This window comes from Alligator mississippiensis, chromosome 16, assembly GCF_030867095.1.
Source record: "Alligator mississippiensis isolate rAllMis1 chromosome 16, rAllMis1, whole genome shotgun sequence".
Classification (NCBI taxonomy): domain Eukaryota; kingdom Metazoa; phylum Chordata; order Crocodylia; family Alligatoridae; genus Alligator; species Alligator mississippiensis.
In genome coordinates this window covers 7,906,830-7,926,061 of record NC_081839.1, presented here as the reverse complement: position 1 = coordinate 7,926,061, position 19,232 = coordinate 7,906,830, and the positions used below count along the sequence as shown (strand labels likewise).

Sequence of the window (19,232 nt, the reverse complement as noted above, 5' to 3'; positions counted from 1 at the left end):
CAGCTCATAGACAGCGATCACAGTGGTCCCTTCTGGCCTGGAAAGTCATGAATCTGTGACTCATTTTCCCTTGTCTCAGAGGCCTCAGGGAGCCGGCTTGGAGAGCCAGGGACAGTTCTGGATGTACACACGCCGCGGCGGGGAATCCAATTCCTCCTCCGTCTTTCTTTGACGGGGTTTTTAAAAAAAAATAATAATAAAAATGAAAAAAATTGGTTCGTTTTTCTGAAATGAAAAAGGAAAAAAAAGACCGAGTCAGACAAAAACCATCCTGATAAATACCGACTCTGGGGATTCCAGACCCCTTGGGCAACAATCACTCACTGTTATGTACAGCAATAGGTACCACTCACCCTTGGACTGCATGAATCGTCTTGGGGGCTGCATCTCTGATTTTTATTTTATATTTTTCATTTAATTGATTTGGTTTTTTTGCTGTTGTGTCCACTGGACAGCTCATGGGATAGGTTCTATTCTACAGCAAAATGCAATTGTTACTCCTCTGTGTCTTGCAATTATATTTGTTTAAGCTATTTATGAAGGTTAAAAAAAAAAAGAATAAAAAGAGTCTTATGTGTTAGGCACTTTATCCAAACTGTGCTGTGTCGTCTGGAGTTGGGACCTGGGTCCTTGCAAGGGTAATGCAGGGGAAGAGTCCGGGAATCCTTAACTCCATCCTGTTGACAGGTTTGAAAAGAAAAAAAAAATCTCTATTTGTTCATCTTCTGCTGTTCATGACTGTGTTGTAAGTTTTTGCAGCTTTCTGTTTCTTCAATAAATTATTTTCTAGTCATTCACCCCGGAGTGTCTATGTCAGCGCACAGCGTGGCCGTGGAGGGCGTTCTGGTATCTGGTGTACAAGTGATCATCGCTCGCTTTCTGCTTGCATGGAGCTGCTGAAAAACCACCGGCCGGATCCTCAGCTGGTGCATATACTAATGAAAGCCCCTGGGCTGACTTCAAAGGAGAATTGGACAAGAGCGTATGTCTGACCACTGCCCTCTACCCGGTAGAGTCAGGGATGCTCAACGGTGTCTCCCGAGCCCTGTGCTGTTAACAGAGATCCCCCTTTTCAGGGAAATGGCTGGAGACCAGGAGTATCTGAATTTTGTCCACACTGCCACTGCAACACCCTGAGGGTGATAATAGAGGGAGAGGCTGGGTTTGGGGCAATACGTATTCAAACGCATATGAATCATATGAGCTTCCCTGTGCATTGATAAATACTCCAATCACTGTGATTGTTTCAACCCTCGGGTACTTTTAATGATTTACATTCGGGGTTTATTTTTTCTCTTTTGCATTTCATTTTGCTTAGACGGTCAAAGCAAATGACCCACGTTTTCACTTTTTCCTCCAAATCAAATGACCCACTTTTTCACTTTTTCCTTCAAATCAGTGCCTGAGTCGCTCAGCGTCCCTCGTGGATGACTGCAGGCAGGGAAAAGGAGGCAACACATATACCTGGCCCTAGGGAAAGATTTTCAAAGGTGTTTGGGTAACTAATGCAATTTGCAAACACATCTGGAGGGGTTGGGCACCTGTTTCACCCTGGTTATGGGGTGGGGGGTAAATGCCTAGATCAGGGGTTGGCAACGTTTTTGAGTAGAGTGCCAAAAACACCCGCAACCTTGACTTGTAAGATGTTGGTGTGCCAGGGGTGGATGGTGGGGCAAACCACGAGGGGCCCGATCCTTTTTGTGGCAGGGAAGCCCCGGCCCCTTCCCTGCCATCTGCCCTAAGGCGCATGTGCCAAGCAAAAAGCCTTCGCGTGCCACACTCTGGCATCTGTGCAGGGGTTGCCTACATACCCCTGGCCTAGATACCTTGGAGGCATTAAGCCAAAGCATCAAACCTGCATATCTGTTTTTGAAAACTTAACTCAGTACTTGAATACTTTTGAAAAATAGAGCCCCTGGTTTCCATTTCCACCAAAAGCCCAGAAACCACGAGCTGTGACATCTGAACTGCATATGTTAGAGGGTGATGTTTCAATGGGAATGGCGTTTCAAAGACGATGGAGCTATTATTGTACTGGTTTCCGGTTTGGTGTCAATTTGAAAACAAAAACATAATGAACAGCTAGCTTTTGGATTTCCAGTGGCTGGAAGCTGAATGCAATGCTGGAAAGGTATTGTGGCATTGTAACAGCTGGGGCAAAGAATGGGTGGAACAGATCACCAGGGCTGAGGCAGGGTCTCGGTCATGGACCATCCTTAAATCACCATTGGATGCAAATCCTGGCTACCTTCTGTGCTTCAGCTCAGCCAGAAGCTGTGGGCTCACTGCCTGGATTCCTGGGCTTGGTACCCATCTGGTTTCCTGCAGCAGCTCAGCCCTGCAATCAAAGGATCTGAACATCTATGAATCTTTAAGCAGTGGCTTTGCCAGGAAACCATGCATGGGTGCCCAGCCTCAGGAACAGACAGAGGTGCAGAGAATTGCACTCTTCTGCTGATTCCCACTCTGCCCGAGAGCAGTACATCCTGCAGCAGTGCTTCACGCTGCTGCCTGACTAATGCAGTTACTCACGGGCAAATGGCATGGCAGGGGGAGGAAGGTGCAGGGGAAGCTGGTGGAAAGACAATCTGGGCCTAGATTGAGGCTAAATTTCTGATTACAAAACAGAAGCCAAAAAGTCCTTCTTAAAGTTAGCATGGGAGATCTGGGGGGGGGGCATGAACTTCCTCATGGCTTCTCTCAGAAGATCTTCAGTCCATTTGCTCCTGGGATCATAGAAAAATAGTTATTTGTCCAAGTTTCCACTTCTTATAAGCTTCCTTTTTGTGCTTTAGTTCACTGAAGAGTTTCCTGCCAAGCCAAGCTGGTCTTCTGCCATACTTGCTAGTCTTCTTCCACATCAGGATGGTTTGTTCCTGCACTCTCAGTAAGACCAGTGTCTTTTATCTTAAAAAATCACAACCTCTCTTTATCTAGTGTTTTCCACCCTGAAGCACCTTATTGAACCTGAAGCCAGGAGGCAGATTTGCACAATTAAGGCGTTCAGGTCTACATAACACACTGGAAATTCCTAGGCTGTGGTGCAGCCACCTCTGGGGTGGACCACTTCACATCTTGCATGGCTGAAGAAAGAAGAATATGGGGAGCCGCCAGCTGAATGTGCAAAAGGAGATCGGGTGGACAACAGCCCACAGCTTGTGCATAAAGTGTCAAGAGATTGTTCATACCCACAACTCGGGGGAGGAACGGTATTTTCATTTCCCCCGACTCAAGCTCAAACTGAACTGGAGGAAAGTGCATCTCTTGTTCAGAAATCTCCCATTCAAATGCAACTCAGCCACTGTTTCATTCAGTAGGCACTGCAGGAATATAGTCCAAGGTGAGAGGCTTGGAGCAGTAACTGTAGACTACCTTCTGAGTGGCTCTCAAGCTCTCTTCAAATGAAGGACCTGGATTTTTACATCACTTGGAAGCTAGCCCTGAGTTCCTGCAGACCCCTCAGCTCAGAGGATTCCTCTGCACAATTCCTCAAGCCCTTTTAATATGAAATGCCTGTCCTTTCTCCCCATCTCCCTCCCCCTGCAGCACATCCAAGGCTCTTTATTCCCAGTACTTTCCAACTGGAAAACTCTTTTGCACTCTTAAAAGACCAGCTGAGCACATCTTGGCTTCGAAGAACTGCCCAGAAGGATTGGAGCTCCAACCCCTCTAGTCCAGTATTTTCTCCAGCAGTGGCTATTAAGAGGCAGTTTTTGCATTCATGAAGTGGGTCTAGGTTTGGAAGAACTAGGATCTGTATTTAGAAGAACTCCAGTTGCTTGGGCTCTGGATTTTGGTTTGGATTCAAATTCAAACCAACCTGGATTTATTTTGCTCATCCGCCCTTTTCCCCCAGAGCTGATTTTTTTTTTAACTTTGGAGGACACACACTGCACCCTGGCCAGGTACCATCAGGATACAGATGTGCAGTTTTTTTACCTAGACTGGGAAGGTTTTTTCAATAGGTCCCCAGAAAAGGCAAAAAGCTTCTTTCCTGGTGAGGTTTAGGAAGCATCAGTGGCATGTATGTATGTCCTCTCTGGCAGCATCTGGATAAGACCCAAGGAAAACAGAATCATAGAAAATTAGGGTTGGAAGGAGATCATCTTAGTCCAATCCCCTGCTCAAAGTAGGACCAGCCCCAACTAGATCATCTCAGTCAAGGCTTTGGGACTTAAAAACCTCCAAGGATGGAGATCCCACCACCTCTCCCAGAACATTTTATTTCTCACAGAAGAGCTTACTCCTCTTACTGCCCAAAGGTCCCAAAACACCGGTTAATAGAGAGATCAGGTCTCATTTGGTAGAAGAAGTCACCAAGGCCTGGTGTCTTTTAACAGAACAGCTGCTCTGCTTCTGAGCACCTTGCAGTGAAGCAAAAGCCCCTGCACTGCAATGAATCTGATGCACATGAAAATGAAACCAGGCACGGAAATGCTGAAATAATATTAGTTATCACTATTATACCCCTTCTGCTTGTAGCTCAGCCTCACTGTTCTCTGGAAAGCTCTTTGCTGAAACTCAGCCTAGAGTCTGTCTTGTCAAGACGTCTCAGTCGGCAGCTGAACGTCAGGGCTATTGTGTGGAATATCCTGTTCTGTCCACGCTAGTGGTTCCCAGCCCCCACCATACCGCTTCTTAGTGACACCACTCTTTCCTGCACACAGAAAGCATTGCCAATAGCATAAAGCTAAGTAAATAGTATTCAGACTACTACAGATCACTTCAAACCAGTTCTTAGGCTGTAAAGTTTGCTGACTTCTCCACTTCGGTGCCCTTGCATAGAATCAACCCATAGGTTTCAGCATCATATTGACATCTCTATAGTTAAGCATAAAATATAGACACCTTCCCTCTGATCTTTGCTGAGAGGTACCATCTCCCTCTTTACTGTTACTGTAGTATACATTTTGTGTCACCTGGACTCTTCAGAGGTTGAGAAGAAGGGCAGCATCGCACTCAGTTCTCTGCAAACAGACTGGGATCTCCACTGCTAGCAGTTCCCTCAGGAAATAGGGCTAATCACTGACTGATCCTCAGTCACTGGTAAAACAGGCCTCCACCCCCTGCATCCAAAGTGTCACAAGTTACTGGGATGCAGCTGTTAGAGAAGGCACTGATCACCAGTTGATGCCACAGGGCTGGCTTTAACCCCTGTATTTATGACCATTGCTCCCCTTCCCCCACTCTGATTGCCTGAGCCATTTGGGGGTGACGGGATGTGGCCTGACAGGTGGCTTAACCACAGTGAAAACCACAGCTGCAGAATGTGCCTGGTACCTGCCATACCCCATGGGCTTGAACTGCCACAAGGGAGATCTAGCATGGATATTAGAATGAGCTTTCTAAGTCTTAGCTTGTCACTCTGGGCTGCCCCCTCCTCCTTCCTGGAGCACCTTTGCCAGCTTCCCCATTCCTTGACCGTGAGCACAAACTAGCTTTGCTCTTTAAGCCCTTCCAAGCCTAATGGTAGTAATATTTAAAGGACTGGAACGCCAGCTCTACCTATCTCACTGCTCAGGCACTCCTGTTACTACAGCACCTGCACCCATCTTCCTCTTCAAAGCTTCATGGTCACAGCTCCCAGAAGGGAGGCCAGTCTTGTTTCCTTCATGTTACAAATGGAGACCCAAAGCCCAGATCTTCAGAAGCACTGGCTGCCTTTGAGGAGCTGGGCCTGAGAGCCTTGCCCAAGATCACATGGGAAGTGCATGGCAGCACTAGGAACTGAACCCTGGTCCCCTAGTGCTCAGGCCATTGGACTCTCCCTCCTCCTCCATCTCAGCATCACAAACTTGGGAGGTGTTGATACCACCACACACCTCTGCTACTTGAGGGTCCAACAGATGCCCTGACATGCATCTTGGAGCTTGCTGCACCCTGACATGCATCTTGGAGCTTGCTGTGCCAGGCCACCGCTTATGCACAGAGCTTCATGCAAGTCTCCACAAGGTTGCCACACTGTCCTCCTCCAAATACCTCAAAACTCTCCCCTCACTGGCACCCTGAGCTAATCCCACTCCATCCCCTTGTTGTTTGCACCAGGCATCTCTTATCCTAAAATGCAAGGCTTCCAGGGCAGGGAGGAGAGGTCCAGGTGGGGCCAGCTCAGAGATAGAAAGATTGAATGCTTTTGTATTCTGAGTCTCAAAAGAGGTCCTGATCTGGGACAGGGGCTTGTCCGGGTGTGGCTGAATCGTCAGGCAGGTACCATGCTTGGTGGATTTTATCACAAGATTGAAGCCTAATCTGACATTTCTGCAGAGATGAGAATCAAAGGAGAATCCACTGCATGCTTCTACGGCCGAGTCAGCTCTTGCAGATGGGATGGGATGGGTAAAGCCTCTGACTACAGGCCCAGTCCTCCGCTCCTATTCAGCCTTGACCCCTGGAACTCCACCAGATCAGGACCTCTATCCACTCAGAATACAAAAGCATTCAACCTTTCTATCTCTGAGCTGGCCCCATCTGGACCTCTCCTCCCTGCCTTGAAAGTCTTCCATTTTAAGAGGAGAGATGCCTGGTGCAAACAACAAGGAGATGGAGTGCGATTAGCTCAAGGTGGCAGTGAGGGGAGATTTTTGAGGAGGTATTTGGCGGTGAGCAACAGGGTCCAGAGAAAATGCCCCCCACCTTGCACGTTATCAAGGCCAGGTGGGTGCCTGCTACCACAGCTGCTAACAAGGGAGTGTAAGAGGGGAGGAGAGAGGGAGACAGGATCAAACTAGTGGAAGAAGCTGCAGCTGACTCCATCCAGATGTGGGGCACAGGCGGGTTTGCCCTTTCCCACTCTGTGGCTCATTGTGATGACTTTGCTTTCTCCAAGTACATCATTCTCCCCAATTTACCAAAGTTGTGTTGGCTTGCACTACACAAAGGGCCCTTTCTCCAGACAGCCCATCAAGGGGACCTGCATCAAAAACTCAAACCCAAAGCTCTCATTGCATCGGGATATTTTATTAATTCAGAAGATGGAATGGAATGTAACAAGCCTGGGTCAATTCACGTGGCTGCATCTGCTTGCTGCTTGAATTCATACCTGGAGCCACAGCCCCCACACACTTAAGTTCAGTGAGCCCTTGTTTGCAATATAGAGCCTATGGCACACAGCTGAAGTGTTTAGTCCACGCAGCAGGGAGCAGTGGTGCAACATTATTGCAGTGCAGACAGTGTTTCAGTGAGGACCGACAGGGTAAGGCAGCTGAGCTCCAGGACCAAAAGAAGCCACCCGCCGTCTGCTTTTGTTCGCATTCGTCGAGTCAGGGAGTCTGAGTTCAGTGTACGAAAGATGGAACTGATCCCCACAAGAACCTTTATTCCTCACTGACAAAGCAGCCATTGGAGTGAGTGAATGGTGATATCTCCTTACCACATCTTGGAAGCAAAAATAAGGCCTCCAAGGAAATATCCATGGACACTTCCCACCTGCTGCTCACACAGGTCATCCCCAGGTGTCATTGTCACTCTATGGAAAAGCAAGTGAATGAGCACTTCTCTGGCATCCAAAAACACGCTAAAAACATGGCTCTGAAAGGAGCCATCCAGTTAGTTCAGTGCCTGGCTTGCATGAAGTCAAAAGCACTCCAGACCCAGCTGGGAAAAGGTCTCCCAAATATAAAAGTAGAGTAAAAACTAAACTCCTTTAAGCCAGAAATTCAACTCTGGTTTTATGTGCTTCCAGTCTGGGGGACGAACTGCTTCTGAAGACAGGTACAGGCGTGGCACTGAGGCCCAGAGAGTCTCTCCCCCGCAGGCTGGCTCCCCGCGTGATGAGGTCAGCGTAGCCCTCCTTGTGGGAGAAGGCATAGCTGGACCGCCGCTGCATGGAGCCCCTCTGGAAGTGCGCGCGCAGTTCTACCATGTCCCTTTCCAGCTGCATGTCCTTCATGCGAATCTGATACAAGAGGAGGAAAGAGCGATAAAGAAGAGAAACGTCAGGACCCCCATTGGATCCCTTCTGAAGATCAGCCAGCAGGCCCCAGAGCACACAGGGACAGCCCCCAAGCTTGAGAGATGGAAGCTGTCCTGGTGGTTAAGGCCCCAAACTGAGACAGAGGCTTCAGTGCCCACCTTGGCCCCAGCCCAGGGACATAATGCCTTGACACCAACGTAGCTGCCCTTTACACTAGAATAAAGAAGTGGACAAACAGTTCCCCTTCCCCTGGGGAATTTTGCTCAATCCACTGCAGATTTACCCCTGAAAGAGTCAAAGGTACAACCACATTGGTGTAAGTACCATATGTCTGCAGTCTTATCCCAGGAAAGCCATTTGCTCCATGCCAACTAGGTATTATCCGTTGCCTGCCACATCATGACAAAGTGCAGTAGTAGCAGCCTACTAGCTCCTTGGGGCAGGGACTCTCACTGTGCATACATGCAGCTCCCAGCATAATAGGACTCTGACCATAACCGGGATCTCCTGGTGCTACTGTCATACATAGAAAAGACTCCCCTTGAGACTGGGGCCTCATTCCCCTACTGACTCTCGACAGATTTAAGCAGGGACCACTGTTTGATCTCAGAGACTCCCTGGGCCAGCCTAGCTAAGCTCCACAGAAACAAATGGGCTAACAGTGGAGGAGCTGACATCTGCACTTGAGTCCAGACGTCCCCTAACACCAACAGGTGGGACTAGTGCCTTGCCTCCCAGCGGCTGGAGACACCTGCCTGCAGCCTATTCCCTTGCCAGCTGCAGAACAGCTGTATCCATAAGGGAATGGTTTGCTGGGCTCAGCAGCAAGTTACTACCAATTAGACACCCCATGCCAGGCGTTCAAACCCCAGCAGGACCAGCTCAGTTCTCCTCCTGCCTGGGAGGCCTGCATAATGAATGCCCGCTGTAGTCCTGGTGAGAGGAAGAAGTTACCCCAAAATGCTGCTCCTGGGTACATGACAGCTGCATTCCTGGGCTCCTGACCTAAGCAAACTTCACACTGACTTCAGGGAGAGCTCAGTAAGTCCAAGTTGCTGGACTGGGCCCCATTTTTGGACACTTTGGAAATTAAAACACCTTAGAGAGGCATGTGTTTTCATTCCCTGCACCACTGCTCTCTGCCACTGAGACCACCAGCACAAACAGTGTCAAGACCCCTGCAAGGATAGCTGTTCCAGGATGGCACCATCCAGTAATCAGGGTCTGGAACACTGGCCATGGCACTGAATTGGGACCCATGCTGCTGTGGATTAAAATAGGGAAGAAGACCTGCCCCAGCAATGAGGCAATGACTGAAGGGTGCTGGTATGGATATTCCTGTTTCCCAGGCATTTCAGGGATGAAACAGATTCACTGGCCATGTTCTCATGGCAATAGTACCATGCTCCACAAAGGCTCGCTCTTGATTAGGAAGCAGAGCAGCCATTCCTGCATAGTGCTGTGGTGTACAAATTAGCACTGTTGGGTGACAGGTACTAGCAATCAGCCCACCCCAACACGCTGTGTCTGAAGTCAAAACTGCCCAGAACAGTACATCTGCCATGTGGACATGGCTACTGCATCTGCTCTGGGGACACTTGGCTGTTCCTGAAACAGTCAAACAAAAAAAGCCCTCAGATGAAGACATACAGTCCTGCTGAAGAGCTCTGGTGCATTATACTGGCAATGCAGGAAAACACAGGATCACTTCCTGAGAAGTGAGACTGGCCTCGGATGCTGACTGATACTTGATGCTTCAGAGAAGCCCACATGGTGCACCTGTTCCAATGCCGACTGGTGCATGTGCTGAGATGCCTGACAACAGGCCCTTACAGCAGAGACCATAGGCTCAGGAGGGTTTCCCAGCCTGCCTGCCAGAGCAGCACTCACCTGATGAATGGTGCTCTTGCCCATGATAACACGAACCAAGCGGAAGGTGAGGGAGGGGATGGTGTTCGCTACCACACAGAGCAGGATAATAAGCAGGACATATGGATCAGTCAATGCATTCTTGCTGGCATCTGCCCAGAGAGAAGTCACACCGCAGGGAATTCACACGGGGTAAAAGAACAGACAAGGGCAAGGGAGCAATGACGCAGGGCCCCTCCACGTGTCAGAGACCTCGTCCCAGGCTAACTGCAGCACCCAGAGCGATATCCTGGCTCACATGCCACGTCTGCCCTCCCCCCAAATCATACATCCCCAGCACAACTCATAGGATGAATAGGGGAGAGCTGCATCAGTTACTCAAGGACTGAGCTAGGAGTTGCAGGCCAAGGCCAGAGGGACTTTGATCCAGATCCACCAGATCATACTGAGTGGGAACTTGCCTCGTAATATTTATTATACCCCTGGGGGTAATATTTATTATAGCCCTGGGGAATTTTCTACTGCTGCACAGGATTCCCATAGCTCTGACTGCACCAGAGGGAAGACAGCAGCTCAGTGTAAAGGGGGCAGCAATGGGGAAGAGCCCCTCCATTGTGGAATAACCTCAGGGCTCGTTACCTGGAAAGCGGAAGATGGAAGGGGCCTCCTTGAAGGCCTGGAAGTTCTGCGTTAGGTAGGAAAAGACACAGAAGAGCAGCAGGCTGCCTGCAACAGTCAGGAATGACAGGACTGTCCAGAACTTAATGTCCAGGATGACCTGTCCAAGAAGAAGCAGAGTGTGAAGCTTTCTGAGGTCCCAGACAGCTTTGTGGCATGTTTTACTGGGCTGGAACCAGCAGCTTGGACTCACCATCCTGCTTGACCAAGGCTGGAGGCAGGCAGTGAACACAGAAGAGTCCTGTCTAGCCTACAACCCAGCAAGTGAGACTTTTCCCCCTCAGGGCTTGGCTCTGGTCTCATTATGCTCTCATGACATTTGCTACTGATTTCAAAGGGAGCAGGTAGGTCAATGCTGAGGTCCCAGGGAAAAACCCACCCACTGCTGCAAAACAGGCTGGTCTATTTGGTGGTAACGGGAACACCGTGCAAAAGCCAATGAGAAATGGGTGCCCCACAACACCGGCACCATGGGCAGCACCATCATCTTCAGTTAAACGGCTCTCGCTAGGCAACTGGGCCCCTGAAGCTCAGTTCCCGCAGGCACAAGCCATGTGCACTCAAGAGTACACAGCCACCAGTGGTTAGACCAGTATGGGCCACATTCACCCTGGTGCAAGCCCACTGCCTCCAGTGCAGTTATAGCCATTCAGCCCTGTTAGACCTAGAAGCTGGGGTTCAGCCCAGCAACTTTCACACTAGCTCAAAAAGTGCCACTCAAGGTCCTGTATTTTCTGAGGCTTTGCCCCTGAGGAAAGTGAAGTGGGCCCAACTTATACCATCCTTTCCTGCAGCACTATACACATGGGCATCCCTGCCCACTTTGGCAAGTTAGAAGGACCCAGCTCACCTCAACGATGACCGACAGTAAAGCAGAGGTGGCCACTGTCACAGCAAAGGACTCATAATCACCCACGACTTTGCTCCCAACTTTGTCCTCAAAGGCCCACAGGGCGATGTAGAAGCTCCCCAGGGAGGTGGCTGTGCCATGGAGGACAGTCAAGCAGAAGACCCGGTAGTTGAAGAACTCATCCCTCTGGCCCATTCTGTAGAGTTCAGGGAACTGTAGGCTCTTCTTAGCACTCACATCCTGCCAAATGGCCAGACAGAAGGCAGCTGAGTATCATACTCCTACCCCCAGCAAGAGCAGGCAGCCATTGAGGAGATCCCAGCATCTATGCACATGATCTGAGGCCTTGGGATCCTGGGGCACTGCAGCACCAGCAATGTGCATCCAATCTGCATCAGATGTGCATTTGCAATAAACAGCTCCAAGTGCAATCATACCCCAGGCCACAGCAATTGCAGAACGGCCCAGCCAAGGGAAAGGTGTGGCACAGTTCCTGCTCCCATGCCTGGGGCTTTGCCGTAATTTTGGGGATGGGGGCAGAGAGGTTTTAAGAAATATGTACCATAATGTGTTCAGGGAAGTAATATGCACAATTGGACCCAGAGCTAGGGGTGGGTATTTGACCAGCCAAAGTTTGGTCAACTGACCAGTCAAATATTGGTTGAAAATTGTAAAAAAATGCCAATAAGTCCAAAGAATACACAGAAAAACACAAATTTTCCGTTAAGAAATGTGTCAAAAACAATTTAAAACAAAAATCAGGTTTCTGTCAAGTAAACTACAAAAAAAAATAGGTTTTTTTTTGTAAAGTTGCTATAATCTTTGAGCAGTCAGAAATATGCAGTCAATCGACCGGTCAATTGATAATATTTGACTGGCCAATTGATCGGCTTCCCAACCCAAAGCGGAGCATGTGAAAGGGATACAGCCAGACCTGAAGAGATACAAATCCTACACAGCATCTTGTGGGAGAAAAGGTGGCATGTCAGACAGAAGCAGAGGCTGCACTGAACTAACCTCTCCCGGGAGACTGACTGTGTCCTTTTCCAAAGAGGCAAGGATTTCTTAGAGTGAAATCTTTTATTAGACCATCTATGTAGTTAGTGCAGATGTGCCTAGCTGTGCTTGGCTTCCTGTGATCAAAGACCTGATGAGGAATGCTTTGTATTTGAAAGCTTCTCTAACTTTATCCAAACAACAAAGTTGGTCCAATAAAAGATACTACCCTAAGAAATCCCTGCCTCCCGCATAATTTCTGAACCATCGCAGGTACAACACCATTCTTACACTTGCTTTTCTAAAGCAAACTGCCAAGGAAAAGATTTGGATTTGCACCCAGAGATGACAAATCCACCCAAGACCAAAATAGAGGGTTTCAAAACCAAGTGAGTTTTTTCCTGCTTTGTATTTTTAAGGTTTAAGGATATCTGGTTTTGTTGGAGGTCTCCAGGAGGACCCAGAATGTGAAAAGAAAGAGCTCTTAGCATTTTATAGGAGCAGGTGACAGTGGGTGTGTGTCTACACCAGACGCTTCATGCATAGAAGACTAATTCTACTGTGCATTACCGCAGCGGGCAAAACCTATGCTAACGCACTAACGTGCAGATTTAGTCTAATGGGCAGTAATATTGCAAAAAATATGTTCATCTGTGCTAATGCACACTAGCACCAATTACAGCACGTTAAGTTAGTGCCTGTCATTACAGATACTAAACTTAATGCACCGTAATTATGGCACATAAATGAACATGTAGACGTGCCCATTGAAGTGTTTAACATAAAGAGCCTTCCTCCCACTTGTGCCAGGTGCTTGAGCTGAACAACCTGGTAACCAAAGAGCATCAAACAGCCAGGGTGGGATTTGCAGATGTCCACACACATTAGGGGAGGCGGACTGAGGCCAGCACTACAGTTTCTGAAAATCCCAGGTTCTAACTACAGTTCTCTCCCCCGGCAGCCAATCAATCAATCAATCAACCAGTGAGTCAATCAAGCTTAGTTTTCTTGGCTCTGGTACTATTTGTTCCTCATGCATCTAAAAAAGTAGCTTGGGAAACAGGAAAGGTGAGCCTGTGAGTTTTGAATGGGAAAAACAAGCAGGAACAACCATATTTTTAAGTGGGGGAGGAGGGGAGCAAGGAATTAGATATAGTCCAGGGCATAAATTCAAATAGGAAATATTGTAAAATATGTAAAAAAATAAAAAATAAAAAAAAGATAACTAGGCCCTCTCACCCTCCGAATGCCCTTCTGTGAAATATATGCTGGGGAATTATTTGGGAGTTTCCAATAAAGGGGGTGTGTGCTGGGAACTTGATCCCACAATTCCCTTTATGTCCTAACAGTGTCCTATAACGCTGCTGCTGTGAATCTCTGGGATATATTGGCAGAGGCTTTTGTGTCCCGTTTGGTATAGCAGAGCACCAGTGTGGATGAAGACAAAAAATACAGGTATTTTTACCATGACCGGATAGAGTCAGATTCCCAGCTAGTGCAAAGCAAAATAGCTCTGTTGAACTCAAGAGATAGTGATGTCAATTCACCTCGGCTAAGGATCTGCAAACTCACCCATTCAGTGCAAACCACAAGTGAGATAAATGCCTTCTGAGCCCTGCAGGCAAGCTACAGGGTTGTCCCTGCCCACACATAGCAAGAGAGGGGCACTAAGCAGGGGGCACTCTACCTGTTCCAGCAGTCCCATGGAGAGCACGGGGTAGGCAGTGTAGAACACGTTGTAGAGTGCAAGGAACCATCCCTCGTACAAAGGCTAAAGGGGGGAGAGAAGGGGAAAAAGGTCACTGTAATGTAGACATAAGAAAACGGATGCTTTGAAAAAACTAAAAGAGGGGTGTAAGCAGGGCACAAGAAGGTGGATTGAAAAGGATCTGATCTAGTGCCCAGTGTAATCCGTGCCAAGTGTCAACGGACTCTGGATCAGACCGAGAGTGCCTGCAGCCCTGCAGGCTGTGAACCAGTCAGAGATCCATTAAAACCACAGGCTTTTAATCATCAAACCATGACACTGAGGAGGCAGCAGGGCCAGCAGCCCCTGGGTTCTGCGATTCAGTATTGGTTTCTGTTCATTTCATACTGCTTCTACATTTTTAATTTCCAGTTTGCCGCAGACTTTTTTCCCCCTGCAAAAAGCAGAACTGCCTTGTACAAGTCAGCAGTGGGGAAGATGGCAGTTCTGGTACCTGGAAAGGTTTAAGAAACAGTTTGGTTTTGTGGGAAAAATACCTTATCTGGATCAAAATGAATAATGTTGGCATGTAAACAGTAATTGTTAGGTTTCAGAGGCAATACATGGCTGCGATGAATGGGGAAATTCATGTTCAGAGCTCCTGTTTTAAGCTCTCTGCAGACTCAGACAGATGTGACTGCAAGAAGCAGCCCTTGCTTAAATGTGGAAGGCTTCTCCTTATTCTCATGAGAGGGACAAAATTAACTCAAGATGTTTCAAAGATGACTCATGACTCTGGGTGTCCACATTGAAACCCCTTAAAGGAGCCTGAGTTTCACAGGGCAGAGTGTTCAGTCCTATCTAAAAACCTAAGAGCTGTAAGGTGTTGCCAAGCAGGAACTCATAATTGCTTTTGCAGAGCTGGGCCACTGTAGCTTGGGTCTCCTTATGGTGAGCCCTGCAAAAGCTCAGAATACTGGAGAAAACCTTGTATTGTTTTTCAATACAACTGAGATTCCCCTTGAAAAATTCTAGTGTGAAATGGCTGCTGCAACACATTGCAGGACTACAAAACTACTCAAAGCCCCTGGGCATAACCTGTGCCCGTCTGGAAAGGACTGAGGATAAGTCCCCTGCCTTTTACACAGCAGCTTTTACCCAGATGGTCTTTTTCACTGCTCCCATATAAACCTGAGCTGTTACCCTCAACTACTCTTGATGGATGCTCAAACAATTGCCTTCCAGGTGTCAGTCCAGCCTCCCCTTAGCAAGATGGCAGCAGGGGTAACCCAGCAATAGCATGCAAGTGTCCTGCTACATCAAAGCTGGACAGCACGAGACATTGGGCAGCGTGTTAAGAGGGCAGGGACACAGGAGACCATGGCAATTACTAGGACACGACAATGACAGATTTACCTGGGCCGTAAAGCCATTGTAGAAAGCAAACCAGATCTGCGACATTAAGCCAGAGAAGGTTTTGTAGAAGAAGTAGCGGAGGAACTTGCAGATGCGCAGGTAGGACCAGCGGCCATGAACGAGCAGGAGCCGCTGCAGGAAGCGGAACTGTGCCAAGGCGTAGTCACTGCACTGGACAGCTTGCATCCCCTCCTGCCCACTAATGCCAACCCCAATGTCAGCAGCTGAGGGAAGGGAGAGAAGCAGACGAAGTATGGGTCTCATGAAGGAACATCAAATGCGTCACCGGCTTCAAAACAAGCCAGGGTGACTTTGGGCCAGCTCACGCAGTATTTAATGACATCAGCAGGCATGCCACAAATTATCCCTGCACCCTCCCCAAGTGCCCCTTTGATCCCCTCCCCCTGCCTGCCCTGTTCTGCTTTCTGCTCCCTGTCCAATCTGCCACTCTGCTCCCTCTCCTATCTGCCATTGTGCTGCCTGTCCCCTCCCTGATCTGATGCATGCCACATACAAAAGCTGCCTATGCCACTTGTGGCCAGCCACCTCTGAACTAGGTGTTCTGTCTTATATGGGTCTGTTCCAAACTTAGAGGTGAGGAATAAAAGGCAACAAAGAGGGAAGGCCAGTCCCCTGGAGAGGTGTCAGATTCACCACAGAGGTATCACACACTAAGAAGCAAATGTGCAGCCCCTCTCACTTGCTAGTGTGTAACAGTGTTAGTGTGGCGGTCGGTCTATCAAAGGGTAACAGTTTCCTACTGCAACCAGCCACCAGAATTCACCTTTGGCTTCAGTGGCAGCAGTCTGTGCTAGGTTATAGAAGACTGCAGGCTCTAGCCCTGCTGTGGCCCAAGCAAAAGGTTATTGCAGAGGCTAAAGGAGATGGCAATATGGAGGAGGTTTACCTTATGCATGCACATTACTCTTTCAGCTCATAAAATCCCCTTCCCCCAAGCTAAGCCTCACTTTTGATCATGTTGACGTCATTGGCTCCATCCCCGATGGCCAGCGTGATGGCACTCTTGTGCTTCTTCACCAGCTGCACAATGAGCGATTTCTGTTTGGGGGTGACCCTGCAGCAGATCACTGCCTGGCAGCTGGTGGCCAGGTTCATGAAGGCTTTCTCCAACAAGCTCTCCTGCTCCTGTTGCACCTCTGCTTTGCAGCACAGCATCCTCTTCCAGAAATTTTCCTTCTTCTTCTTCACCACCTCCCCTATGCAGAGGATTTTATCCTTCAGGGAGAGCAGAGGTACAGGAGAAGACCTCAGACTAATGACTCACCAGGAAAAAGGCAGGGACAGGAAGCTTTAACCTTCCATCCCAGACCAATGCCACTTGACTGGCTGGGAAGGGAAGGATGATTATGTGGTTAAGGCAAAGGATTGAGTACCAGGACCCCTAGTCTGGAGTCTCAGCTCTTACCCAGGTTCCCTCTATGCAGAGGAGAGGAGGGGGAGGCTAAGGACTGCCTTACCAGAAAATCCCCAGTGATGATTAAGGCTGTGTTCCCACGCCGAAAGGTATCCAGTGGCTTCTGGACAAAGCTGTCACTACACAGGGGTTCTCCACTGCTGCTGAGGTTGTTGTTGCTCACCCAGTAAGCACTGAGCATCTCACTGTGCAAGAAGAGCATGATGGAGCAGGGAGCAAAGACAAGCCATCACATGGAGTGGGTGTTGTGATTACACATGCTAAGCCCGCAGCTCAAAGCCAGCACCAGGGGGAAGAAACTGGCAGTTACTATTGTGCCATGAAGTGGGAAGGGAGGCAACAGCTGTAGTTTCAAGGAGCATGGCGCCTACATCTCCAGAATTAGCCTGCTTGGTGCTCTCAATGGAGAGGGTCCCACTGAGGCGGGCTGTCTGGAGGGCTTTAGGTTTAATAGCCTGTTGCTGTCCTTGGTCATATTCTGTAGAGGAAGAAAGGCTGTAGGTGAGGGCCGACTGGCAGGGCAGTGGTGAGCATGGGGAAAGCCCAAGGCTTGGAGTAGCAGCAGCTGAGGTTTGGGAGTGAGTTGGGGCAAAGCAAAGCTAAAAGAACAGCAGCGTGGGTCCAGATTGAGGAGCATGAGAAGAGAGGTGGGTCAGGGAGGCCCAGGGCTGGGAGGGCAGGGAGAAACCCCCCTGGCAGAACTGTGTCCAGCCAAGTTGCCTATCTTGTGTTTGCTTGTATGTCAAAAAACACTGATGCCTCTCACCTGCCCCATCTGATCAGTCACTATGAGCAAGAAAGAAACCCAGGTCTGCCCCTCACCTGATCTCCTCCTCCTCCAGGATCAGCATGTCATCTGAGAGCAGCCGGCATGCAAAGCCGATGTTCATCGCTGTCTCTGCAACAGGTATCATGAAGCGGACACTTCAGCTGGACTGCCCAGGTGACTGGGTCAATGCCTTCCAGACCATAACTGTCTCCACTCATGTCTAGCCCCTGCTGCCCAGAGACCTAGTACGGGCCAGTGCACACCCCATGAGGAGCAGTGGCTTGAAACAAGGGTTCTGGTCTAGCTGTGGTCACTGACGTGCTGTATAATATTGGGCAGGTTGCTTCCCCTGCCTCAGTTTCCCCATTTGTAAAATTAAGAGCCAATGGTTCCCTCCCTTCCTTTCTGCAAAGTGCTCAGTACTACTGAACTACAAAGAGACCAGCAGAACTAAAGAGATTTAGTGGGGAGACCCCAGTCTCCTCCCTTGCAGGGTAAGGTCCATTCTTCTCTGGTCCCAGATAGAGACAAAGGGTTCTAGCCTGAGAGGAATCCAGAGCTTTGCATGGATGAGAGCCCTTGGGCTACACACACTGTACCTTGCTTATCTCCGGTCAGCACCCACACCTTAATGTTGCCTTTTTTTAGCAGCTGGATGGTCTCAGGGACCCCATCTTGCAATTTATCTTCAATGGCTGTGGCTCCAAGTAGCTGAAGAACAAGGAGAGTAGATGGACCTGAGCAGCCAGCGTGGCAGAAGGCAGGGCAGGGTGGGAAAGAGACTGGTATCCAAGGATGGGACTTGCACCCTGATCCATCCACCCAGTAGTGGTCTTGTCACTATTCTGCTTGCTGGTCCTTTGGGCTCCAGTCCAAGTGGGCAGCAGCTGAAAGCGATTCCCACCTCATTGTCAGCCAGGGGCCCCAACTTGATATGAGTTGGTGAGTTCTCATCTCAATCCCCTGTGGGCACATGTCCAAGTCGCATGACCAACCATGACAACTGGCCTCTTTGTGGGCACTCAGCTGTTTAGGGATAGGCAGCAGTTCACCAGACACTTATGTCCCAGACCTGTGCTGGTATCACTGCACTAAATTGCAGCACCAGATGTCCAATATAGTCACTCCAGGGCAAGACTGCACCAGCCGTGCCACCTGGCCTTGTGGCTCTGACCCAGTCACAGACCCCCTCTCTACCCACATTCATATTAGCCCCTTGCTGAGTTCCCAAGCCTCGGTAACCCTGATCCTACCTTGAGATCCTTCTCAACCTCCTCATACACCTTGTCCAGCTCTTCAGCACGGTTCTCCAGCATGATACAGGCCTTATGGTGCTTCTTGCTCCATTCAGTGTAGTCCCTCTCATTCACCTCCTTGCTGGCCAAACACAGCGTCCTTAAAGTCTCTTCTGCAAAGCTCTGCAGAGGGGGACAGCACAGAAGTTAGTTAGCTGACAGAACCTCCCTTCTCTGTCCCAAGCACTGACCTCCTATATTCCCCCTGAAGGTATACAAGGAAGGCGCATGCCTCCTTCTGATGCAAGTACCCCATGCAGGTCTTCATTTCCTCTTACCCCCTGGGGTGGGGGGAGGGTGCAGTAGCTGCTCAGGGTGAACAAGG

The 19,232-nt window shown here is 49.1% G+C and overlaps 1 protein-coding gene across 1 annotated transcript in view; it reads right to left on the bottom strand.

Annotated features, from left to right (window-relative positions):
• Window positions 1-6,936: 6,936 nt before the first annotated feature.
• ATP8B3 (ATPase phospholipid transporting 8B3) overlaps window positions 6,937-19,232 on the bottom strand; it is a 45,072-nt gene continuing 32,776 nt past the window's right edge. The window contains exons 18-28 of the mRNA XM_006275618.4: window positions 18,866-19,030; window positions 18,212-18,323; window positions 17,666-17,741; window positions 16,887-17,028; window positions 16,377-16,644; window positions 15,409-15,632; window positions 13,993-14,076; window positions 11,310-11,549; window positions 10,421-10,559; window positions 9,803-9,933; window positions 6,937-7,894 (exon numbers count right to left, since the gene is read on the bottom strand). Of these exons, the coding sequence (XP_006275680.3) occupies window positions 7,643-7,894; window positions 9,803-9,933; window positions 10,421-10,559; window positions 11,310-11,549; window positions 13,993-14,076; window positions 15,409-15,632; window positions 16,377-16,644; window positions 16,887-17,028; window positions 17,666-17,741; window positions 18,212-18,323; window positions 18,866-19,030 (1,833 nt within the window). The 3' untranslated portion in view covers window positions 6,937-7,642. The remainder of the gene's footprint in view (window positions 7,895-9,802; window positions 9,934-10,420; window positions 10,560-11,309; window positions 11,550-13,992; window positions 14,077-15,408; window positions 15,633-16,376; window positions 16,645-16,886; window positions 17,029-17,665; window positions 17,742-18,211; window positions 18,324-18,865; window positions 19,031-19,232) is intronic.